Source organism: Hippopotamus amphibius, chromosome 11, assembly GCF_030028045.1.
Source record: "Hippopotamus amphibius kiboko isolate mHipAmp2 chromosome 11, mHipAmp2.hap2, whole genome shotgun sequence".
NCBI lineage: Eukaryota > Metazoa > Chordata > Mammalia > Artiodactyla > Hippopotamidae > Hippopotamus > Hippopotamus amphibius.
Window position 1 is genome coordinate 63536238 of NC_080196.1, and position 26838 is coordinate 63563075.

At 39.0% G+C, this 26838-nt stretch overlaps 1 protein-coding gene across 4 annotated transcripts in view; it reads right to left on the reverse strand.

The window, feature by feature from the left end:
• The window catches only part of GALNT1 (polypeptide N-acetylgalactosaminyltransferase 1), a 115556-nt gene that overhangs the window by 14715 nt on the left and 74003 nt on the right, over window positions 1-26838 (reverse strand). For all 4 annotated transcript variants that reach the window (XM_057698940.1, XM_057698939.1, XM_057698942.1 and 1 more), the window contains 6 exons: window positions 15008-15174; window positions 11171-11378; window positions 7000-7170; window positions 4821-4938; window positions 3163-3343; window positions 2150-2289 (listed from right to left, as the gene is read on the reverse strand). In XM_057698940.1, coding sequence (XP_057554923.1) covers window positions 2150-2289; window positions 3163-3343; window positions 4821-4938; window positions 7000-7170; window positions 11171-11378; window positions 15008-15174 — 985 coding nt within the window. The remainder of the gene's footprint in view (window positions 1-2149; window positions 2290-3162; window positions 3344-4820; window positions 4939-6999; window positions 7171-11170; window positions 11379-15007; window positions 15175-26838) is intronic.

The window sequence follows — 26838 nt, forward strand, 5'->3', positions numbered from 1 at the left end:
TAATTTGAAAAAATAAATACACCCCAATGCTCATTGAAGCACTATTTACAATAGCCATGACATGGAAGCAACCTAAATGTCCACTGACAGAAGAATGGATAAAGAAGATGTGGTACACATATACAATGGAATACTACTCAGCCATAAAAAACAATGAAATAATGCCATTTGCAGCAACATGGATGGACCTAGAGATTATCATACTAAGCAAAGTCAGAAAGAGAAAGATAAATACCATATGATATCACTTATATGTGGACTCTAAATTATGACACAAATGAACTCATCTACAAAATAGAAACAGACTCACAGACACAGAGAACAGACTTGTGGTTGCCAAGGGTGATGGGGTTTGGGGGAGGGATGGATTGGGAGTATGTGATTAGTAGATACAAACTATTATATATAGAATGGATAAACAACAAGGTCCTACTGTATAGCACAGGGAACTATACTCAAATATCCTGTGATAAACCATAATGGAAAATAATGTGTGTGTGTGTGTGTATCTGAATCATTTTGCTGTATAGTAGAAACTAACACAACATTGTAAATCAACTATACTTTAATAAAATAAATTTAAAAAAAATAAAAAGAAATCTTCCACATTTCCTGGTGCTTAAGAGACAAATTCCTGCTAGAGAGAAGACCTGAAAAAATAACAACTGGTCCCCCCAGTGAATAAGGTGGGAGGCTAAAGTACTCACCTAAAAACCTCAGAAAGGCAAAACTTTCAGGGTTGAGGAGACAGAGACCCTCTAGGAAGCATACATGAGCCAGAAGTGAACTAAGTCTTTCTAAAACTGCAACCCAGCCCCACCTAGCTCAACCTTTGTTATGGACTGAATTGTGTCCCCTCCAAATTCATATGTTGGGAGTCCTAACCCCTAGTATCTCAGAATGTGACATTTTTTGGAGACAGGTTCTTTACAGAGGTAATCAAGTTAAAATGAGGTCATTAGGGTAGGCCTTAATCCAATATGGCTGGTGTCCTTATAAAGAGGGCAGATTTGGAGACAGAACATGCACAGGAGAATGCCATGTGAAGATGAAGGCGGAGGTTAGGGTGATGCTTCCACATGCCAAGGAACACCAAAGATTGTCAGCAAAGACTAGAAGCTAGGAAGAGGCAGAGAACAGACTTCCCAGAGCTCACAGATCTCAGAAGGAACCAAACCTGCCCCCACTTTGTTCTTAGATTTCTAGTCTTTAGAACTGTGAGACAACATATTTCTGTGTTTAGGCCACTCAGTTTGTGGTATTTTATTATGGCAGCCCTAGGAAACTACTAGAATCCCTGACTTGATCAGACCCCTGAACTAAAGAGAAGGACCCCTTTAGATTTCCTATAAAGAGAGCACAGCTTTGGCTGGAAACAGAAAGAATGGCTATCAACATTTTAGGAAAACGGTGGGATAGGATAGGGCACAGGAAGTACTTCCTTGTGACCATCCTGGTAGTTACACCAGAAGGCAAGAAGCCAAGCCTTTCTTACACCAGACACTATACTATGGGCACCCAGAAAGATAAAAAGGCCAAACTCCAAAGCACAACTAATTGTGTTCCTAAGCATTAATAAGTATATTATTTCAGTTTCAAGAAGATCTGCTGCTGAATTCTAAGAGCAGTGACTAAAGGCATCATCAGAGCTAAGCACACTAATCAACACTTTTTCCAGCCTCTATGCCCACACTGAGATTCTGGACTCCCAAGGGAAAGTAAATGGGTGCTGAAAATACAACTTACTATAAATAAATGGTCTTTCAAGTTTCCCTGTCAGTTCTTTACAATTTTATCTTTACTTTGAAGTTCCTCAAACTTTGATTCGGGCTAATTAATGCTAGGACATTAGCTTTAGGAATACACGGTTTCAACTAAATGGGCCAGTTTGTTAAAATAGAAGTCTATCGAAGACACTAATATATTGCCACAAATATCCAACTGTGAAAAGTAGACTATTCTTATTTTAATAAAATATAACATGATAAAAAATTATTAAGGTAGACTGTCAACTAACAAGAACTTTCTCACACTTGAGTTTATATAATTTTAATATGAAGGTACTCCCTTCTTAGAAGATTAACCTCTATTCTTTTTTATAAATTAGTGAGAACAGAGTAACCACACAGAATACATTTTTTTTTTTTACCTCTCCCAAAGAGAAATAGTGACGTGGAATCTGAGAATCGGGATAAATATTCTCTAGGTACCAAGAGAAAGGTCTGCACTGGAGTTTGTGTCTTAGACCAAGTCTTGATGATATATCTCCATAATCTACCTTTGTAACACCTGTAAAAGGAAATAAGTGACTGAATTATTAATGCTCTATTAGGTGACATTTCTATTTATATACTGCATCTAACAAGCCAGTCAAACAGGAAAAGTAGTATCATTCTGGTGATGTGTGACTACACAAGTGACATACCATAAATCCCCCTCCCAAAGTATAAAACAAGGAAATATATTGTTTTTCAAAGAAAAATTAAATTTCTGTGAGAACGATATACATGCTGATAACATTACACACAAAAGTAAGTTATATGGGGGTCAGAAAACTTTAATATTTGTTAAGGCAAAAATAAAAATAAAGATCAATTTTGCCCAACTATGAAACAGATGCTAAACAGAGCAATTGTTTCCAGTCGGGTTTCTCTTGCAGAGCTCACTGAATTATGCACCTGCCCACTGGACAGTCTTGTGGTGACAGGAAGAGGATGGAATGGTAACAACATCAGGCAGATTTATAGCTGATGGAACAGCTGTTGCCACAAAACTCAGAAAAGCAGAGAAAAGCTCCTGGAGAGAAGTCCCTGGAGGCATGCTACAGTGCTCTGTACTGGCCTTGAAATACTTGAGCTTTCATATAAATGTTAAATGTTGCAATTAGGTTTAAAACAAAAAAGAACATGGAAAGCCCCTGGACTAGTCGTGATTTCTACAGTACTGGATTATGTATTATTATTGTTAATGATACATTTTACCAGGCATTCTGCTAAGCACTTTCTCTACTGTATGTGACTTTACTCCTTACAACAACCTATGAAGTAGTGTCTCGCCTCTGCTCGAAGGTTCTCTTCCACTCCTTATCTCTCCTCAGAATGCATTTGGATCAGACCGAGAAAGTTAGTGTTTCTTGTATTTCTAATGCAAAATAATGCTAACCTGGAGAAATTATATAAAAGAAATTCTTGAATTCATCCATCCACACTTCTGCAAGTCGTCTGTTATTTTTATTGATAATCTGCCCTGTGCCTCCTGGAAATGTGTAGGGTGTTGCTTTCCGAAACACATGTCCAACATGTGAGCAAGTAACAATCTCCAAAGTTCCTCCACACTGCCAAATCTGAAAACAAGAGCAAAGAAGACCAGTTTTAAACACTGATAATTATAAGAAAAAATTGTTCACATCTATTGAGCTTCATAGCTGGAACCTCACAGAATCAAGGCTGTACAGTGGAGCTCCTGCTATATGTCCCAAAGCCAGTGTTTCCTCAATTTTTGGTTCTGATCAAACCAGAAGCTGAAGGTTAAATTCAGGAAGATAGGTTAAATGCGAAATACAGAAAAGACATGAGGTCCACAGCAGTATTTTTCTAACTGCAGGCCATCACTCTTACAAGGGTCATAAAATTCAAATTTGATGAATTGCAGCCAGTACTTACTAACGAGGACATACTGTTTCATGAAATGTCTGCATTATGCGTTGCGTGTATAATGTATTTATTAATATGGTTCATGGTCAAAAACCTTTGACCATGTAGTATTCAGCTAGAGTCCTATCTGTTCCTCCTTTTCCAAACCTGTGTCACAACCTATACGTTAAACAGAATCTAGGAATCTAAACTTGATTACTCGTGAGTTATTCAGTGGGACAGTGAGAGCACACTCTATTGTGTTTGTGAGAATAAAAACAACAAAGAGGTAAAAGAAAGATCATTAAATGTGGTTTCACATCCTTAACTTAGCGAAATTATCCTTCTACTCCTTTCAAAATACATTTTTCCATAAGTTAAAAATCTATTTTCAATTAAAATACATTTTGAAAAGTTTTGATTTTGTTAAATATTCAGTGTGCCTGCTTTATCATTCTCCCAGGATCATAAAGTGGTACAGCTAAGTAGGATCTCCAAGATGATCTGGAGTTCAAACCTCTCCTTTTATCAAGAGTAAAGCTGTTCCTCAGGAACACAGCAAGCTCGCTGGGTTAGACTTCAGTGCAGTTCAGAGTGGTTTCCACTATAAGCCATGTGGCTAAAGTTCATTATTTTCAGAAATACACGTCATTTAAAAAATATGTTGATTTTTGTGAGCATGAAATGCATAAGACTTAAGGATGACTGGGTTAAGTTAATTTAGAATAATTTCAGAATTCTTTTGCCTTTTTCTTTTTACTCAAAAATATACAGCTGGTAAAGTGACCAGGTTTAAGTAAGGAGAACAGTTTTCAAATCAGAAAGACAAAACATATTAAAGAAAGTGAAATTATGTTTTTGGCAGTTAAGTAACAAAGTAGCATCTACAAACTACATGTTATTTTTATTTTTAGAGTTTGAATTACTTCCTTGAAAGTAACAAATTAAAGACAACTGGGAATCTTTATAAGTTTTACAGGTGGACTATCAATATAACTGAGTTATTTGCTTAAAACAGTTTATAATGAACATTTAATAGTATCACCAAACTTTTTATGGGCTGAAGGCTGTGAAGTCTGATTAAACTCATATTAAATTCATTTTAATTTTTATTTAGAGATAACATGTATATTTAAAGCATATCCATATTTGAGGTTATACAGATTACTTTTGTCAAAGGGAACTTACCCTAAAGGAAATTTCTAGGTTTTCTCCTCCCCAAATATCCATTCCAGCATCATATGTTCCAATTTCCTGAAAGTAATCTCTGTCTATTGAAAAAAGGCCTCCTGCCATTGTGGGTGTTCTGAAATTCAATAATACTATACCGTTAATTGTAACAATTTAAAATTTACTATCAGTTTTTGTTTTTAAAAGTAGTTTTATAACTATTTATAACTACAGAATAAATGCTTGTTCTCACATTCTTCAGAAACTTTCATAGGCCCCCAGGGCTTTCTTTGTTTTTATGCTGGACCTGCTCCCTAGTCGTGCTGTCATGACTCTTGACTGGACATCCTTCCCTGCCCAGTCCCAAGGGCTCTATCTTCAGTACCCTTCTTGATCCTAAGGTCCTGACTGAGCTTCTACCCCAAACTCCTTAAACTGAAGCTGTTTCTCGTAATTCTCTCCATCAGACTGTGTATCTACTCCACAGTTCTGAGCAACTATAAATGAAGTTGACCACATTAACCAACTAGACTCATGTTAGCAGCTCTAACATGCCAAGTTCTAAGGGGTAGCAAATATTACAAATATGTAAGATTAAACAGGATGAAAACAATGCAGCCCTTTCCTTGAACCTTTAAGGAAGGAGATGAAGTACGGAATAAAATCAACACACTCCTAAGGGGACCATCATCCTGACCAAGTATGGTAAATTCTCTGCCTTCAAACACAGCTCAGGTATGCAGAGCGGGTGGGAATAGGTAGAATTAAGCAGAGAAATGATAATGAAGGAGGATTTAAATAAATGAATACCAAATATTGGTTTCCTTGAGGAATGATTATGGGATAAGACTGGGTTCCAACTAGGAGAACGTAATTAAGTTCCAGGGACAGAGGACACTACAGAGATCATATTTTAGGATGAAATGACCACCTATGTAACCCTAAAACATACTCATTCCATGCACTGGTGAGAGTGGCAGCATTTGCTTTTCCAGTAGAAACAGTTGTTTCCACAAAGAAGTTAGGACTTACTTTGATTTTAGAGGAGGAAAAAAGGAATGAGAAAGTCTAATATCTTAGGAGTCAAAGGAATAGGCTGACTCCCAGCATTACCATTTAGTGCAGGGGTTTCCTGACCTAGGTTTAGGAATCTCTCTAAATTTCCTAGACTTGTATGTAAACCCTTCTGTTTGCACATGTGCATCCCTGCCCACCACCCCCACCCCTCAGTCCCCACTTTAGAGAAGACTCAGAGCCTTTTATCAGCTTTTTCAAAGAAGTCCATCATGTATGAAATGTTTAGTAACCCCTGGTTTAGATGGTGATTTGAACTGTCAGCAAAGGAGTGGAAGTCTCTCTACTAGGGAAGGACTCAGGCTGGCTAGGGAGAAAGAGCACAAAATTAGTAAAACCTCTCTTCAACTTTGTCAGAACTGGACTTAATTCAAAGGAAGACAGATCTGGGAAGCCCAGGAAAGGAGAATGCTAAAAAGCCTGGTGCTGCAGGCATTCTCAGTTACTACAGAAGCAGCAGGCTGATGCAACTGGAATAAATCCTAGGATGGCTCAGAAGGCTCAAGGTCTCTACCTGAAGGCCCTGAATAGCATGAAGGTTTTTATCCCTTTCTGAAAAAAATTCTATATAAGACCAAATATAGAACAAAAGAAAAAGCAGAAATGTCTTAATGGAAATCCTTTTTTATACTTCTGTCAATTCTAGTTATTTTTATATTTGAAACATGTTTTTTCTAACCTTATCAATTGGTACATGTCTGAATATAAAATCTTACATTATACATTTTATCCAGTTTTAGGTAATATTTTCACACACTGGCACTTACAATTAATTAGGGGATTGTATAAGTTAAATATTATTATCCTTAACTGGATTAAAGCATAAATTACACATTTGCAAAATGTTCACATAAGAATGAAAGAACATATGCATGTCACCATCATTTCTCATGGGCACTAGATTTATAGAAATGAAAAATTCGAATTTTATTAATTCATCAGAGGAAAAAAAATCCCTCTTTGAATTAATGATATACATGAAAGATGGCTCTTAACTACATATTTGGTGCACAAGTCCTTCACATCTTTCAAAATACACTTACAATCCTTCTAGTACGATCCCCAGAGCTTCATAATCCCCTGCCAAAAACACTTTAGGGAAAATGTTTGACAAATCAATTACCTCACAGGAAGAGTTCGATCTCCTTTCCTTCTGTCCATTTCTCTTTGGGGAACAGGATACCAGCGAAAATTGAGCTTCCAGTTGAATCCACCATAGGTCATGTCAGAACCTGCCATGTACTCAAAAGTATCATCACTGATCACATCAATGATAGGACAGACCACCGTCTTCCTAAAATCATAAAAGCAAATTAAAAATCTTTTAAAACTTTCCTTTTTGAGGCCTATCATAACAACTATAGATCAAGTATATACTAAGTGTTTTTAAAATAAAAATACATTCTATAATGTCAACACAGTGGTGAAAAAATTCCCTGCTATATCCTACCAAGCTAATATCATATTTACCATACTGATTTATAACTTGTTGAAAATAACGTTTCATCCCTTTTCCATTCATACTTTTACATATTTGCCACATGTAAAAGTACTTCAAATATTTCTACAATATTCAAAAATAACACTTTTAATGACTACATATTTAATAATTTTAAGCTAACAATTTTCTTAACAAATGACATTTGGACATTTGTTTCTTATAGATTTTTGCTATTAAGATACTAAGTGATCATGTTCATACACATAATATTTCATTTTTGCTTTGAAAGTGCACTTCCAGGAGTGAGATTAGTGAATTAAAGGAAAGAGCTTTTTGTGGCACTACTCATTACTGCTTTCCAAAAGTGTACAGCTGCCTTATAATGCTATCAACTTTGGATGCTATTTGTTTGCAATGTGGTTAATATAATAATGTTAAATAGTATCTCTGGATTTAAAAATTTTATCTTTTCTTATGATTAGAAAGAGTATTTTTCCTGCAGTTTATATTTCCTCATATAAATTGTCTGATCACAAGCACTGAAATTTTTTTCTTTTGGTACTGTAATTTTTATAAACTTGGAAAAACACACATGACCACGGCCCCTTGCAAGAACAGTGCCCTGCTCAGAGCCCTGGGGAGCCACATTTTAGAGTATGTGATATCCTCCCCATCTGACTGGTGTCTTATGTAAGAAATCTTTCCTTACTCTCAAATCATAAAGATATTCTATATTATCTTCAAAAAGAATTATATTTTTGCCTTTCACATTTGTCTTTAATCCTCGTGAAACGGATTCTGGGTATTACGTGCAGTAAGTATCCAACTTCATTCATTTTCCTTATGGATGACCAATTGTTCTAGCACTATTTATCCAACACTCTTATTCTTCTTCTGCTGTAATCGTAAGTGCCTGCTGTCATAAATCAAGTTTTCATATAAACATGGAGTGGCTCTGTTTCACTAGTCTATTTGTGAATTCCTGCATCAATATATCACTGCCACAATTAAAACAGCTTTAAAATAAGTCTTGGATACCTACTAGGGCCGGCCCAGTTGTGCTTGGCTCTTCTTTATCAGGGGTATTTTAGCTATTTTTTAAAATATGTATTTCCATATAATGTTAGAATCAGCCAGTTTCTCCAAGAAAATTCTGTTGAGATTTTCAATCAGAAACACATTTATAGATCAATGTGGGGAGAAATGACATTTTTATATTGATTTTCTATCCACGAACATTTTCTTTCTCTCTGCTCAGCAAATTTTCCAGTGAATTTCAACAGTTTTCTATTTCATGCATCATTTGTTAAACATATTCCTAATTACAGCCTAGGATTTCCACTGCTATTATAAATGGTGTCATTTCTTTTCTTTCTGTTACATTATATTTTCTATTCCTGCTGGTATGGAGAAGGCAAATGACTCTTCTATGGTGGTCTTACGTTTGGTGACTGCTAAATTCTTATTATTTCTACTACTTTGTGTATAGATTACTTTCCTTTGTAAAAAACACATCATTTGCAATTGACAGCACTTTTTTTCCTTTCCAATTCTTATACCCTTTGTTTATTTCTTATATTATTTCAAAATCTAAGGCTTCTAATAATACTGAGTAACAGCAATAATTCAGGGCATTCTTATCTTGTGCAATATCTTTCAAAAAATACTTTCAACATTTCTCTATTAATATGATGTTCGCTACTAAAGGGTGTGTGTGTGTGTGTCTAGCTATCCTTTCTTAAACTGGTAAATTTCCATCCTATAATAGTTTACTAAGTTTTTTTCATCATAAATCAATGCTCATTTTATTCATAAATGAACACTTTTTTCTGTATCTAAAGTGATTACGGAGTTTTAATGACAAGGTTTTAATCACAGTTTCAGAAATATGTTAGTAGGGTATATTATGGGAATTGGTTTTGTAATATTAAACTAAACCAAGTAGTAATGATATGTTATATGTATTGATAGGTTATATGACATGTTTTGTGTGTGTGTGTGTGTGTGTATGTGTGTGTGTGTTTTGACATGATATTAATAAATCCCAGTTGGACTCAGTTTGCTAGTGGTGTGAGATTTTCATATTAGCATTCATGAGTGGGTTTGAGTAGTTTTCCACATACTTCTTTTCTGGTTTCACGTCAAGGTTATACTAGTCTCATAAAAAGAGTTGAGTTGGTACCCCTTTTTCTATGCTCTGCTTACAAATTCTTAGGGGAGATCTGCTTCCCCTCCCCCACCCCATGTCAAGGTTGAAACAGCCAAGTTGTCTTTGGTGTGCTGGGATTTCACTTCTCATTCTAACATGGAAGTGCAGACATCAGGAGCCTTGCTTTATACAGGTTTGTGCTACTCGTCTTCCCACTGTAGGCAGGGCCCAGGCCGTGGCTTCTATGCTCCCATCTGTTTGTCTTTCACGGAGGAAGCTCAGTGTCCCCTAAGTGCAGCAGAAACCCCACAAGTGAAAGCTCGCTTTAGTGCCTGGACTGCTTTCTTGTTCGCACTTCATTCTGAGATCTGCAAAATTTCTTCCTTTGCTGCCAACTTGGTAATGCATTTAAAAATGTGCTTTGCATTTATCCAGCATTTAGCTTTTTCTGTTGGAAAAGTTATTTAGGATACCTAATCTACCATACAGCCCAACTGGAAGTTGTTGTGGTTATTTCAGTCAATTTCCCTTTCATATTTCTGTCATCACCTCACATTGCTTTCTCTCCATGGGTCCAGGCTCCTGCTTCATAAAGGTTACACATTGTCTTTATGCAAGAAAACACTTCCTAAATCAGTTATATGTTACATACAGAAAACAATTTTCAGAAATATCCTATTCCTTCCTCAGGCAAAGTTCTCCTTCCTAAAGCTACTGTATCTTCTCATTGCCCAGGCAATTCATCTTTGAAAGGGGAGAGATGGGGACTTCCCTGGTGGTCCAGTGGTTAAGACTCCATGTTCCCAATGCAGAAGGCACAGGTTTAATCCCTGGTCAGGAACTAAGATCCCATATGCCACGTGCTGTGGCCAAAAAAAAAAAGCGGGGGGGAGGGGGGGAGATGTAGGTCCAGCACTTTCTTACAAATAGAATAGATGCAATGACTTTAGCTCCCACTATGCTCTACTTGACTAGTAAAAGTTTACCCTGCTGTAATCTTAAACCTTTGTTAAACTGACACAGACAGCCTCTGGTTCAAACTGCAATGACAAGCAGAAATTCAACTAACATAGGTCTTGCAGAATGAAGTCAGGTTTTCTCCTTATATCTAGGAACTAAGCCAGAACCCAACAGTAAGTAATTCTTTGAAAATTGTGCATCATGAAATACTACAACCATAAGCGTGCACTGCTCCCGGTGTTCTACTTGTATTATCCAAGATTATAGTACTTTTCCATATACAAATCAAGCATTTCAGGAGGCAGTGCGTTCTCCCCACCCCCTTCTCCTCTGTGCTACAGGCTGAGAGATACAGTCCCAGTAAGGATGCAGAGAGAGAGGAGATGACCTGCTCATGCCCCAGTGTCAGCCTTAGAGAGCAGGGGCAAGTAAAGGGCCTTATCCTACCTTCCCTGAGATCCGTGTCTATCTGTTCTGCTCCCATTTAGTGAAGAGAGCATACAGTATAGACCCTAACAACATGTTTCTTAATCCATCCTCACTAACAAGACAGTCTGCAAACATTCCTTCCAGACTTTAGAATGTGGTCTCCTTCATACTTAGTTTAGAGTGCTCTTCATGGGTATTTTAAAGGAAAATTCAGAATAAAACATTTTTATATTTACTTAAAAACACAGAATTTTGCAACTTACCACAGTTTAGGACAAATGCACTGAAAACAATTTAAAGATTTCAGAAAATTACCTGTCATGTTTGATCCTGGCTAAGAGAGGCTCCAGCCACCCTGCTGTGCACTCACAGTGAGCATCTAAAAAGGTGATCACTTGGCCTTTAGACACAGCAGCTCCTTTTAACCTAGCTCTGATCAATCCAGAACGTTGCTCCATTCGAATGACATGAACTGGTACTTTTAATTTTTTCACATAACTCTCTAGAGGTCTTTTCAAAAAGTCTGAAAATTAATACAACAAATTAAAAAAAAAAAACATGAAAAAACTGCTAGCTGGCATTATCCAGACGGAAAGCAATTTTGGTTGGCAATATTCATTCAACACATATTCACTGGGTACTTTCAGTGAGGCTCCCTGACTCACAAACCCATTTCACTCAGGAAGCCTTTTTATTTCCTGAAGGTACCAGGACTGCCTCTCCTTTGTTACATAGGGAATTAGGGGAGAGCCTCTGGGCTCAGGCTCAGTCAAAGGCACGTTACCACACTTCTCTAAGCAGCTCTCTGTCAGGCTCAATTCTTCTCCTTTCTAATCATGCTTAAGGGTCAGGAACAGAAAGAAGGTAGTTCAAGAGAATTAAATCCAGACCTCAAGAGAGAGAACAAACAATACACAATAGCTGTTAGAGCTCAGAAAACTGTGAGGTTTCCTCAAAGGCAGAAACGAACTGTCTCTGACTATGTAGTTCTTTTTTTCAGGAGGTGGGAAGTGAGGTCAAGCTAGAAGGGAATGCTGGACTACAGCTGCAAGACCAGATAGAACCCTTAACAGACAGGTCAGTCTAAGTAAAAAAGGCTTCAAGAGGGAAGCACAATTGAAGAGGAAAAGAGAAAGGCAGAGTGAGTGGGTGATGAAACCAGCAGCTATCCTAGAGAGATCAAATAGAGGTTACACCCCTAAGCCAAGGATTTCCTTCCTCCAAAGTACATAATTGACTTTAAAAAGCAGAAAAGTTTTCACTTCCTCAGAGCAAAGAGAAGAAACTTTTCATCATGACAGACCCCGTGACAGTACAGTTATGACAGACATGAAGTATGCAGCAGTTAGGAGTTTAAGCCCTAGGTTTATGCTAAGTTTCATTTTGCTCAATCAATAAAATAGGGATGATTATAGCACCTACTTCCTACTTAATAAATGGAGCTGACAACTCAGCAGGTTAACTGTGAAATCCAGCACCTGAGGCCATGAGTGGACTATGCACGCTACACAGCCTAGTTAGAAGTCTGCACAGACGAGGAGTAAAACAAGGATGAACTGACTGGTAGATTCTTCTCTCCTTCATTCACTGAATAGATTCTGGACTGTATACTATGTAACCAGCACTGTGGACACTGAGGAAATAATGGTGAGCAAATCGTCCTGATGGACCTGATGGAGTCGTAGTGTCTGTCAGGGATGGGGTGGGGGGGTGGTAATTACATAGACAAGGAAACAGGTCAATCTCTGGGGAGAGCTGTGGGGTGTACAGCGTGTTCTGAGAGGTTCAGAGGGACATGACCTGGTCTTGGGAGGTCAAGAAGGCCTCTCTAAATGTCATTCGATTCTGAAGAAACATCTGAGCCAAACTATGGGGATGGGGTGGGCAGGGAATGATTTAAGGTGTGACTGGAGATGCGGGCAGAGGCCAGGTCACACAGGGCTTAGAGGAAAGGTGTTTCGTTTTGTTTTTGTAATTAAAGTATAGTTGATTTACAATGTTTCAGGTGTACAGCAGTGTGATTCAGATATACATACATATATGTTCTTTTTCAGATTCTTTTCCATTATAGGTTATTACAGGACACGGACTATGGTTCCCGGTGCTATAGAGTATGTCCTTGTTTAGAGGAAAGGCTTGAATGAGAGAAGTGACATGGTTAGGTCTGCATGTTTAAAAGCTCCCTCTGCACATTTGTGGGGAGACTAATTAGTCTATCTCATCAACCAGGTGAGAAATGATGGTGCCTTGGCTGTGCCTCGTGAAAGACCAGCCAGAGAGCCGGCTCTGGTTCCTAGGCCTGAAAGCTACCACCTAAACAGGAAAGTTATATTAGCTAATTCTCAATGTGGACAGCAAGACTTCAGTTATAACCACAAAAACACAATGACCAGTGGTTCCCAAATACCAGCAGTGGTGACCCAGACGCCTGAGGCTCTCGAGGCAGGAAGATAAAGGAGAACCAGGTGCCTGATCAGGGCTGTGGGGTGACATCAGGGACCTACCTGTTTAGTGACTAAGAGCCCAATGGGGCAGGGAAGCAGACACCTGCCTACACATTTCCAATTGCAGGTTTACAGAGGCTGGGGTGACTCAGATGGGCCTACACGAGGGAGGACAAAGATAACTGGGATATGTGACTTTCTTTGTCATTTCAGGTTGTGGGCACATGTATTTCTGATTAGGCCACATCCTACAAAAACTTACTATTTCACTCAGCCTCTCAGGCACTCCACAAAATAATGGAGAAAAAACAAAGGGGGAAATGGAAAAGTAAATCGTTTCATCTGAGGAAAAATATCTCTCTTTGAGGAACATTTAATTTAACAAACATCAACATATAAGTAAAAGTCACTTACAGGACAGGTGTTTGTCTGTATGTATCACTGCTTCAGTTGACTTCAGTTAATTTTCTTAAAGAGGGATTAATTAACTCCTAGCTAACAATTATCCACGTGAGGTTTATGCTTCTACTGTCAACAGTAATTATTTAAGTGTGGTATTCTCAATTTATAACAGCTCTCATTCATTTTGACATTAATTACATTACATATTATTAAATGTTTTATATAATTATAAACTATGTCCTTGATTAAGGAAGTAAGCTACAAGGCCCTTGAGACAGCAGGGCTGTAACTTATTCTTCATTTGTACCTCTACAACCTGGCAAAGTAAAAAGATTTTAAATTGTTATCAATGTGCAAGTTAATCCCAATAATTCAGATAGGAAGTGATTAAATTTCATCATGGGTAAATGTATATATCTAGTGTGAGCACAGGAAAGAGAAGGTATAATACTTAACTAAACTATGTTAGCAGATGCCATGAGAGATTAGGCGAGAAAGTTGAAGATAATAACAAAAAAGGTTGAAATGATGGGTTATGAAGTTTAAGGCTGCTTAAGGCAGGAAGGAAGAGCCATTTTCTGTGGTTCCCTCCAAATCTTTCTCATGTGAGTATCAGGATACTGGGGGAAACACAGGGCACCAATGATCCTAAACAGCTGTGTTGTGAAAAAAAAAACCTGTGAAAAATTCTAATTCTTGGAAGGATGTCTGGGCAAGAGCCACTGTAGAGGTTCATCATGAGATCAGAAACATATTATATACTGCTTTTTCATAAGTTCCTTTGTCATCCTTTTATGCACCTAGCTATAGATCATTCCTGAACTCAGGAGTGGGGAAAACGGGAAACCCTAAGAAGAATCTGGAGAACTAAGGCTCACCCAGCCCAGGATCTGTTGCGCTGTCAGGGATGCTTTCCACTGTACAGGGAACTAAATCTCTCTATTCACGGCTCTAAGTAGGAGCCAATCTTTCTCCACTGACTCAGGGCTGCAGCTTCCCACAGAGAAAATCCTGACAAAATTATGTGCTTTTCCCCCCACTGTTCCGCATAAATTTTTATAGAATTATTTCTTTTTAAAACAAGATTAAGATGTGACACAAACTAAATGCTAATTAGAGTAATATTTTAAGTTTCACAAGGGTGTAAATTTTTTGCATATGTGAATGAGTCCAAATGTCATAAATAACTTTTAGGATAAATCAGAAGTTTGTATAAAATTATTAGGTTAGAAATGATAGCAACTAGTTCTTTAACCATTAATGACAAAAGGTGTAGCGTGCTCTTGGTATTAAATGTAGAATTTACCTCTTTCACTGGCATCATCTACTAGAACAATCTCTTCCAGAATGTGCCTTGGCGAGCGGTTGATGACACTGTGGACAGTGCGCAGAAGTGTGCTCCACGCCTCGTTGTGGAAGACAATCACCACGCTTGTTGCAGGGAGATTATCTGGATACACCTTTGTTTTACACCTAGAGAGACAGCAAATGCCTTTGTAAAAGTGTTAAGACAGCATAATCAAGTAACCCAGACTAGAAGGGGTAATAGAAGAATAACGACAGTTGGCTCTAGCGGTATGACTCTCAGTAACTTTTCATGTAAGTTTTGGTTAACGTTGCATGTTTAATAAAATAGTACCTACTTAAAGTTATATGTTTAGATTAAAACTATTTTAAAGATGTTAATTATATTCTTAAAATCAGCCACCTCTTCCTGATGTTTTCTGTTGATTCATTTTAATGGAGAATGCACTAAGGCTCTATCATTAACCCCAAAGTGAACGTATCTCAAGAACTCCATCAGACAAAAAAATCAGAACCACTACAGTCTAACAGTTGAATAATCTAAGCAAAAGATTACCTTCCCCAAAGGAAGTAAACTAATATTCACTGAGTATCTATTATGTACTAGGCACTGAAGCCTCCTAATGGTTCTGTGAGGTACTCTGAGCCACATTTCACAGATGAGAAGCTGAGGACACAGCAGGGAGGGAGCGGCAGGGCCTGACTGGGAGCTCCACAGTCTTGATGCTGCCCCTCCACGGTGAAATTTCAACATGCATCTTGTTTAAGTACAGGCTACCTCCAGAAATGCAATCATCGGAAAAACCAACAACACCCAAAATATCTGCACACAGAATCAACATACTAATTCTACACAGTCTCTTCTTTCCATCTTGTTAGCTAGATGAAAGCACTGGAAACAGATGGTCCAAGAGCCATAACAGCACCAAGTAACCAGACATCAAGGCATGTGTTGCAGGACGTAAGCTCTCCTAAAGAGTGCATATGATACTCTTTCTTAGGGACCCCCAAACTGTAAGAGTTGCTCCAGCCTCTCTTTCCACCTGTTCTTGCTCTGCTAAACTTCTCAAACCTTATGGTCTCTCCAGTCTCTTCTGTTATTACCTGTCAATGGGAGTGGAGAAAAGCGAGAAGGGGGAAGAAATGAGAAAAAATACCACCAAAAGCCCTCTTCTCAAGCTGCCACAATAACCCTACTTACTATGCCCCCCTAGGGCTGTTGACTGGCAGCTGGAAGAAAAGGAAAATAGAAGGGGAAAAAGATGACAAGGCAAAACAAAGGGGTTGAAAGAAGGGGAAACGATGGAGAGTTCACTAAGGAGCCCCATCGGCACTGGTCCCTCTTCTCTCCCAGGAGCAAAGGAAAAACAAACAGCTTCCACCGCCCTTCTTCACTAAACCCCATTTCAGCCCCTCCCATCTCTTCACCATTCCCAAGACTCCCTTTCACAGTGCAATCTCCCTCCTCTCTTGCCAGTATCCTCACTGTCTATCCACCGATGCCTGAGACCACAGCCCCATGTCCACTCCCTGCTCACCCTATGTTCACACCAAGATTACCAGAAGGCTGCCACCATCTCTACAATTCCCTCCCTCCAGGCCTGGGCTAAAGAGGTGAGGTCCAAAAGACTAGCTGCCTAAGCTATGAGAAGGTTCTTGGCATTCCAAATAATACTATCTGAAAATAATACTACTTTATTTTTTATTATTATTTTCAGATAGTATTGATATAATAACAGCATTATACCAAACACTATTACTTTTGGACATTATTTATCAAAACTCTGTTATAAATGGTGGCCAAATTACAGATATCTCATTAGTACTATTCTTCAGGTACCTCGTAGGTGAGCAAGCCAAGACACTCCTGTTTTCATGGGAAGGTGCATGCTGTATGCCTGACTCACAGACTACTGGAATAGGACTCTGAAGTCAGGAATAGCTTGTGTATGGGCAAAGGGGGTTCAGAAAAAGACTTTCTACTATTATTTAACTGAATCATATTAAGTCATACGTAATCCTTTTTCATAAATTAATCCTACTTATTCTTATAGGAGAATTGGGAAACAGAAAACAGTCATGGTGGCTACAAAGCTCCTAGCTTACCGAAACAACAAAAAGAATAAAATCAAGTGAGACATGGAGGATGATTAGGCAAATGTGCCATGCACAAACAGTACTGCTAGCCACGTGTGTGGCTAGGAAGCAGACAGGAAGACGGAAAACTCTGAGACGGCAGGCTCTGCAGAAGAGAAGTGATAAGTCAGGTTTATTAGTGGGATGATACATTTGAGAATTAAATGCTGAAGCTGTGTGGAAAGGAAGTAAGGCTATAGGAACACTGGAAATAAAGAAGACTAAAATGGAAATCCTTCACAGCAGGATGGAAGAATCAGAAAGCAAAGCGAATACTAGGACCCAGAAGAACAGATGACAAAAACGAAAACGTTTTCCTAAATTAAACAATTGAATTTAATCATTCAGAGAACATATAAGTTCATAAATATTCTCTCAATGCAAAATAGAAAAATGGGAAAATCTTCATAACTGATCTCAAACAGGTAAACACACACATACTCCCCTCTACCTGAGAAAACCATAAAGCACTTGAGAAGAACAGAGATGCTTTCAGCATTCTAGCTAGGCTTCTCCCATGGAGGGACCACCTGTCCTTGTGGGGCTGGGGGTAGGGGGCACAGGCAGTGTTATGAAGCAGTTTGAAAATCAGCCAGTGTAAGGTTCTGCTACTTTAAAAGCAAACAAAACAAAACAAAACAAAAAAGACCGCACACAGATTTAACAACAGGGTATGGGTTAGGAAGAGAGGGAAAAGAAGTCTTAACTTTTTATTGAAATATAATATACATACAAACAAGTCAACAACCATAAGTATACGCTGAATGAGTTTCCACAAAGTGACTGCATCAAGGAGTCAGCACCCAGATAAAGAAACAGACCACCACCAACATCCCAGAGGCTTCCTTTGTGCCCCTTCCCAAGGTAAGCACTCCTCTAGACCTCTAGCACTACAAATGAATTTTGCCTCTTTTTCTTTACACTTTATTTAAAAGGAATAATACAGAGCAGTATACAAACTTTTTGACTCAAAATCCCTTTACACATTTAAAAATTGAGGATCCCGAAGTTCTTTTGTCTGTGGGTTATAGCTATTAATATTTACATTATAAACTAAAACAATTTTTTAAAATAAAGAATCCACAAACACATATTACATTAGCTATCAGAGAAATGATTTATCACTTTCATATAGTATCCCACTAAGAATTTATTGCCCCTTATCTCCAAATATATCCTTCACTGCCTGCTCTGTGAAAGTGTAACTGGCTCCTATAAGCATTCCTCCTTTGCAGTTAGCAAGATGCATACATAAGCTTTGTCAGTTGAGGGTGTTGGAGGAACACTGCCAGAGGAGGAAACGTAACTTCCTGGTTCTAGTGTGCCTCCATTTGTTTTCTTCTCCTTCTTACAGGGTGGCTGCCAGTAGAGTGTGTGGAAGATACCTAAAGGCATGAGTTTCAGTAGCACCCCACAGGCAGATTCTTAGGAAGTTTCCCAGGCACCCCAGCAGTTGACTGCCTGAAGCCAGGAAGGGTGGTTCCTGTTTGGCAGTTCTGGCTCTGATTTCCTGCCCAAATGCACTCCAAAGTGTATTTTATATTTGTTACCCTGCCTTACCAGTCCCCACTCTAGAGGGTACTGTGCACCAGGCCTGGCCAGTGGTAACTAGCAAAGCTCTCTACCATCTAGTGAACCTTCTCCAATGAGAAGGTCTAAATCCCAGCCTTATGGAGAGACTCCCTTCCACAGTTTTTCCTTCCTTGGTAACTTTGCTTCCTTTACTACTGTCTTTACTCCTTTATAGTTAATCCCATTATAGTTAATAATTACTTATATTAAACTTTCTCTGTTCAAATTACTGTGTGATTTCTGACTCCCACCTGGACACTGATCCATAGAGCCTCTCAAACTCCACTGCACACCAGCTGAGGAAGAGCAGAAAGGACAAATAATGTCTTAGTAATATTATGAAAGCTGTTTTGACCTTGAAGACTTCTTGAAAGGACCTCAAGGACCCCAGAAATCTCAGGACTACACTTTGGGAACTACCAATACAAGCATCCTTTTATGTCTGAAGTCTTTCATTCAACAGTCTGTTGTTGTATGCAATAGTTTCTTTTTACTGCTGCACAGTATTCCATTTTATGAATACATAATCATAATTTATTTTTCCATTCACCACTGATATTCCATTCCATTTTCATTTCCACTGATAGACATTAGGGTACTTTCTAGTTTGGGCTATAATGAATAGTGCTGTGATGACAGTCACGTGTATGTCTTTTGGTGACTGCAGGTATACATTTCTGTATTGTTGGGCAATAAAGGATACATAAGCTCAGCTTTAGTGGATACTGTGAAACAGGTTTCCAAAGAGGGTGTAATAATTTTCAGTCTCACCAGCAGTTTGTCAGAGTTCCAGTTGTTCCACATACTCACCAACACTTGGTATTGTGTCATTTTTTAATGACCTCTTGGGGGGGGGGGGGGGATGAAAAGTTCTATGAGTTTTAGCGCATGTATAGATTCATAAAACCATCACCAAAATCAGAAAACAGAATAGTACCATTTCTCCAACGAACTCCTTTGTGCTATTCTTTTATACTCACACCCCCTACACCTAACACCCCCAGCAAACAACATCTGTTCTCCATTACTTTTGTCTTTTCACAAATGTCATGATGAATATAGTGTATAATCTTTGAGACTGGTTTCTTTCATCCAGCACAATATCTCTGAGATTCCCTCAAGTTGTTGTATCAGATGTTTGTTATTTTTTGTTGTTGAATATATTCCATTCTGATATATATCAGTTTGTTTCTCCATTCACCTGTTCTTACCAAATTTTTTGGCCATTATGAATAGGGTTGCTATAAATATGCATGTACAAATTTTCATGTGAACATGTTCTCATTTCTCTACAGTAAATATTCAGTAATGGGCTGGCTGGGTTACATGGTAAGTGTACAATATAACCTTTTTTTTTTATTGGCTGTGTTGGGTCTTTTTTTTTTTTTTGCTACGCGCAGACTTTCTTTAGTTGTGGTGAGTGGGGGCTGCTCTTCGTTGTGGTGCGCGGGCTCCTCATTACCATGGCTTCTCTTGTTGTGGAGCACAGGCTCTAAGCATGTGGGCTTCAGCAGTTGCAGCACATGGGCTCAACAGTTGTGGCGCACGGGCTCTAAAGCGCAGGCTCAATAGTTGTGGCGCACAGGCGTAGTTGCTCCATGGCATATGGGATCTTCCTGGAGCAGGGATCGAACCCATGTTCCCTACATTGGCAGGCGGATTAACCACTGCGCCACCTAGGAAGCCCACAATATAACTTTTAAAATTCCAAACTGTTTTCCAGAGAAATTGTATCATTTTTGCATTCCCATCAGAAATATATGAGAGTTCCAATTGTTCTGCTTCTTTGTCCGTACTTGATGCTGCCAGTATTTTTTATTTTAGCCATTTAAATAGGTATAGAGTGGTATCTAATTATGGTTTTAATTGGCATTTCCCCAGTGGTTGGTGTCTCTTCATGTGCTCATTTGCTATTCATATAGCATCTTAGGTGTAGTGTCAAGTCTTTAGGCAACTTTTTATTATGTTCAATTTTTTTTAATTGGGTTGAATGTTTGAGAGTCCTTTATGTATTCTAGACACAAGCCCTTTGTTGGATATCTGGTTTATAAATACTTCCTGCCAGTCTGTTGCTTGTCATTCTGTTCTCCTAACAGCATTTTTAACAGAGTGAAAATTTTAAAATTTGATGAAGTCCAATTTATCATTTTTTTTCCTTGATGAAATCATACTTTTTATGTCACATCTAAATACTCTCTGCCTAATGCCAGGTCCTGAATATCATCCCTAAAAGTTATAATATTTTAGGTTTTAGATTCCGATCTATGATCCAATTTGAGTTAGTTTTCATATAATGCATGAGATTCAGGTTGAGAGTCATGTTTTTGCATATGAATTTCTAAGTGTTCCAACACCACCTGTGGAAGAGAACATCTTTTCTCTATTTAATGGCTTTTTACCTTTGTCAAAAATCAAAAAGCCAAATCCCACTCCTGGGCATATATCTGGAGACAGCTCTAATTTGAAAAGATACATGCACCCCAATGTTCACAGCAGCACTATTTACAATAGCCAAGATATGGAAGCAACCTAAATGTCCACTGACAGATGAATGGGTAAAGAAGATGTGGTATATATACATACATACATATATATACATATGTATATATGTGTGTGTGTGTGTGTGTGTAAATAATGGAATATTCCTCAGCCATAAAAAAGAATGAAATAATGTCATTTTGCACCAACATGGATGGAACTAGAGATTATCATACTAAGTGCAACAAGTCAGAAAGAGAAGGACAAATACCATGTGATATCACCCGTAAGTGGGATCTACACTATGATACAAATGAACTTATTTACAAAACAAAAAGACTCACAGACACAGAAAACAAACTCTGGTCACCAAAGGGGAAAGGGAGTGGGGGAGGGGTAAATTAGGAGTTTGGGATTAGCAGATACAAGCTACTATATACAAAACAGATGAACAACAAGGTCCTACTGCATAGCACAGGGAACTATATTCAATGTCTTATAGTAAACCATAATGGAAAAGAATATGCTGAAAACTGAAACTAACACAACACTGTAAATCAACTATACTTCAATAAATTAAAAAACCCAAACAGCCATATTTACATGGGTCTATTTCTGAGTTTTCTATCCTGTTCCTCTAATCTACACATCTGTCTTTTGCCAACGTCACAATGTCTCAATCACTGCAGCTTTATAGAAAGCCTTTAAACTGGGTCCGGTGTTTCCTCCCACTTTACTCACCTTTTTCAAAATGATTTTATCTATTCTATTTCTTTTGCCGTTTCAAGTAAAAACTTAAACCCCTTGCTGGGATTTCCAATGGGATTTCACCAATCATCTATTGGGGGAGTACTGATATCTTTTATGTTGAGTCTTCCAACACAGCTAGAAAGCGGAGGCTTTAGTCTCCTCCCTCTGCTGCACACCTCCCAAGACTGTATCCGTGCTCCCGGCCAAGCCGTGGGAAACAGGGAAAGAACAATGGGAATTCTACCCATACTCTGGAGACCAGAGTTCTAGTCAAAGAGACGAGTCCCCTTCTTCAGATGTTTAGCTGCTTGCCTGGCCACTGTTCTCACGGCTGTGCTGCCTTGGCAATACTGCCTAGGGGCTAAGACTGTGGGGCGGGTAAAAAAAATTTTTAAAAAAGAGATGGGTTGGGGGAGAAATAAGGGTTTTACCCCACTCTATAACCCTTAAGAGACCCCTTTCTCAGACCAGAGAGGGCTTCTTCTGGGGCTCTCCTTGAGAGAGTGTGTACCCACAGCATACGTCCAAGTTCTGGATTGGAACAATTTTTTTAAATTAATTTATTTATTTTATTTTTGGCTGTGTTGGGTCTTAGCTGCTACACGTGGGCTTTCTCTAGCTGCAGAGAGCGGGGGCTACTCTTTGTTGTGGTGCACAGGCTTCTCATTGCAGTGGTTTCTCTTGTTGCGGAGCGTGGGCCCTAGGCACACAGGCTTCCGTAGTTGTGGCACATGGGCTCTGTAGTTGTGGCTCATGGGCTCTAGAGCGCAGGCTCAGCAGTTGTGGCACACAGGCCTAGCTGCTCCGTGGCATGTGGGATCCTCCCAGACCAGGCATCGAACCCGAGTCCCCTGCACTGGCAGGCGGACTGCCAATCACTGTGCCACCAGGGAAGCCCTGGACTGGTACAATTTTAAATAGAAGTGGAAAGCAGACCTCCTTTCCTTGTTTCTGAGCTTAGGGGGAGGATCCCAGGCTTGTACCATGAAGTGTGACGTGACACTAGAAGCACAATCCATAAGAGAAACAACGGATAAATGCGACTTCATTAACATTAACTTTTTGTGCCGTTAAGCACATTGTGTGCCAAGTTACCACAGGGGAAGGTAAGATACAAGCCACACACTGAGAAAATACTTGGAAATTATATGTCTGAATAATGATTTGTATCCAGAATATATAAAGAATTCTTACAACTCAGTAACAGGATGACAAATAATCCAATTTAAAATAGGCAACATACTTGAAGAAACATTTCATCAAAGATATAAGAATGGCTGATAAGCACATGAAAAGATCCCCAATATCATTAATTAGGGAAATGCATATTAAAACCACGAGACCAGTTCATACCTAGCAGAATGACTATAGTAAAAAAGACGGTCAAAAAGAAGTGTTGCTAAGGATGTGGAGAAACTAGAACCCTCAGATGTTGCCGGTGGGAACGTAAATGGTGCAGCCGCGCTGGAAAATAGCTCGGCAATTTCTTAAACAGTTGAAACGTTATCATATGACCCAGCAATCAGGAATCTGCCCAATAGAAACAAAAACATATATCCATACAAACACCTATAACACAAATGTTCTCAGTAACATTATTCATAATAGCCAGAAAAGGGGAACAATTCAAATGTTCATAAGCTGGTGACAGGAGAAATAAATGTGTTGTATCCACACAGCTGAACAACACTGGGCAATACAAAGGAACAAAGGATACACGCTGCAGCACCGCAGACTCCCAGAAACATCATCTTCCATCAGAGAACCCAGACTCAAAAGGCATCCTATCATATGATTCCACTTACATGAAATGTCCAGATACGGCACATCCATATAGATAGAGTATATTAGTGATAACTTAATCCTGGGGCTGAGAGTGGGAACGGAGAGTGACAAATGCACACCAGACCTTTCTGGGGTGATGGAAATTTTCTACAACTGGTGATACTTGCATAACTCTACAAATGTACTTAAAATCATTGCATTATATACTTTAAATGGGTGTGTTTTCCAGCTCCAGGAAAGATGGAGTAAGTGCACTCCACTTTGCTACTCCCAGTGGGTGGACCCATAACTCTTGGACAGAATATAAGGCATTGTCTTGTATGCCTGAGGTGACACTGAAATGTAAATGGCAGCAGGTCAACTGGTGAAGGAGACTGGAATTTGAAGTTTCAGCCAACCAGCGGTGAGTTTTCCATTTCTCCCCCTCCAGCATTAGCCAGGCTGCACTCAAAGGCAGCTCTCCGACTGGAAGCGTGCACAAAGAAAGAGTCCCAAGAGAAGCTCTCCCCTTCTGGTCTGAGAAACCAGTAAGGAGTGACCAAAGGTCAGAGTAGAGATAATCCCACACCCACACTCCCAGCCTTATTTTTCTTTCTCCCTCCTCTCCTACCCTAGCAAGTTTGAGTTTGAGAAGCACTAGACTGGAGTAATGAGTCTCTGGGAGGTGGGATGTCTGCAGAGATCAGAGTTATCTGAGCAACTTTATTTAGGTTTTATTTTGATCAAAGGACATGTACATGCTTAAAAAATAAACTGTCATAAGTTCGTTTAAAAAGGCTGTTTTCTCACCTTTTGCCATTTCTCCCTTCCCATAAAGCAAACATAATTCTAAGTGCTATATCTGCATTTTTCCTTGATTTCTTCTTAGTTCTAGATGTTACGTAGACTTCTTACTACAGAATATGAGGATTTATTTCACTCCCCTCTCCCCAACACATACATTTGCCAGCCTCTCGGTCTCCCAAAATTGTATTATAAATTTGGATACATCATTATTGAATGCATATCAGAACTATGTAAAATGCTATTCACAGCTGAGTCACATATTATGAATTATTTTCCTTTTTCTGCACAACATTCCCCTCTACTTCACCCTGGATTATCACCCCACCTTCTTTAGTTTTCTATGTATTTGTCACTAATTCAAACCCAGACTCTTTACAAATCATCTAAAAGTCCCTTAAGATGTTCAGAAGCACCAGCTATCAATATAACATCAGTGAAATCTTCCTAAAGAAATCTCTCCTGAGGTTTTCTGGGCTGCATGCCTCCTTGCTTGCACCACTGTCATCTGGGGCTCGTCCTTCACCCCCACCCCCACCCCCCTGGGATTCTGTTCCTCTCTTGCACACTGGATATCTCCTCTCTTCCATATCACGTCTTTCTCTTGCTTAGTTTACTCCTTTGTTTTGGCAGAGAGCACAGACTGAGGAAGGATGAGAGGAAACGGAAGGTGTTTCAGACTCCACCATCACTTCCACAGTGGGCTGATGCTATTAATGGGAGTAAGTTATATACTAGAGTAGACTGAAAATTCCATTTTTATAATTTTTAAACACTGAGCAAAAACACGAGTGGTTTCCTTTATGTCCCTATATACGACACTAATTAAGATGGCCTGCATAATGAGTACTCATTTTATAAGTGAGTGAGAGGATCACTGAATAAACTCTAATGCGTGAATTCACTATGTGGTCTGAGAGTTCGTTTGAGGGCCTGCCTGAGCGACTCAGCAGTGTTCCAGGAAATAAAGACATTCATAAGTTTGCTTAGGATAGTATTCAACCCAGCAAGATGGGCTTACCAGAGAACCAACGCACACAAATACTTAAAACTTCAGGAATACAGAACAACACAATTCCCTGGATAATTATTATTCCTATTATTTTTCAGCGGTTAAAGTTTCACTGTGCGTCTCCTAACCCTCTTAGGGAGTGAGATGGCATTAAGAGTTTCATATGCATTACCCCACTTTATCCTTATAACAGCCCTAAGACAGAGATATTACTCTCCCAATTTTAAAGATGAGAAAACTGAGGCTAAGAGAAATGAAGCAGCTTAATTCCAAACCAAGGTGAATATGCACAAATAACCTCATCCTCCTCTCCATGTCCCTTTGAGCTATGATTTTCAGAGTATTCTCTGTCACCCACCAAATTTACCTGACACTACCATTTACCAGTGAGAAGTTAATTTTTAACTTGTCTGGCTACCTGTCTGGCAGTGTTTGGCAATGTTATATAATTTCTCCCCTATGTACTCTCTTTCAGACAAGATCAATCAACATCTAACCGTAAAAGTGATGACTGAGCACAGTGACTAAGATTACACGTTTTGTCACTGACACATTTCACCTGAGTCTTTGCTTGACCATACTTTTGCATAAATCATTTAATCTCCTTACGAGTTTCCCCATATGTCAACTGGGCATACTATTATCATTTTGCTCAACTGTTTAAACAGGATAATGCGTATAGTCCCTGGTACATAATATGCACTCAATAAGTGGTATTATTATTACTTTTTATGCATCTGAGACTAATTATATAGGATGGAATTTCCAAATTAGGTGCTTTGAATTTATATTAATCTCTTTCCCTAAGATTACACATTACAAAGGTTATTCTTTGACTGTTAATTCTGTCTAACTCTTCTTGACACTGGAAGAATATTATTCTTTCCTCCAGTTGCCTTCAGAAATGTACCCTTGGAGACCCTACAAGGCAGTAAGGGTTTTGGCACAGGGTGATCTGGACACTCCAGCTATACTACCAGTTAAGCCTACAGCTCAGAACAACCAAGGCTTCTCTGGATTCGGATTAGGGAGTGAAAAAGCTGCTCTCTAGGGGCTGTCCCACACTACTCCTCCTTCCACCTCTGGGAATCAGTCTGAAAAGCACCTGCTGGCCAGCTTCATCCATCTCAATGTAGGGATCCTTAAATATTGGGCTGACAGTTCTCATTTAACATTTTATTGTGAATACACTTCAGAAGCCAGACAGTGATGAGTGAAAAAGAGCGAGGATAGAAATGCATGCTTGGAGTCAGCTGTTCCTGAGAATCACACCAGGACCAAGAGTTCACTCCCTGAACAGAGGCCTTCTCTACATC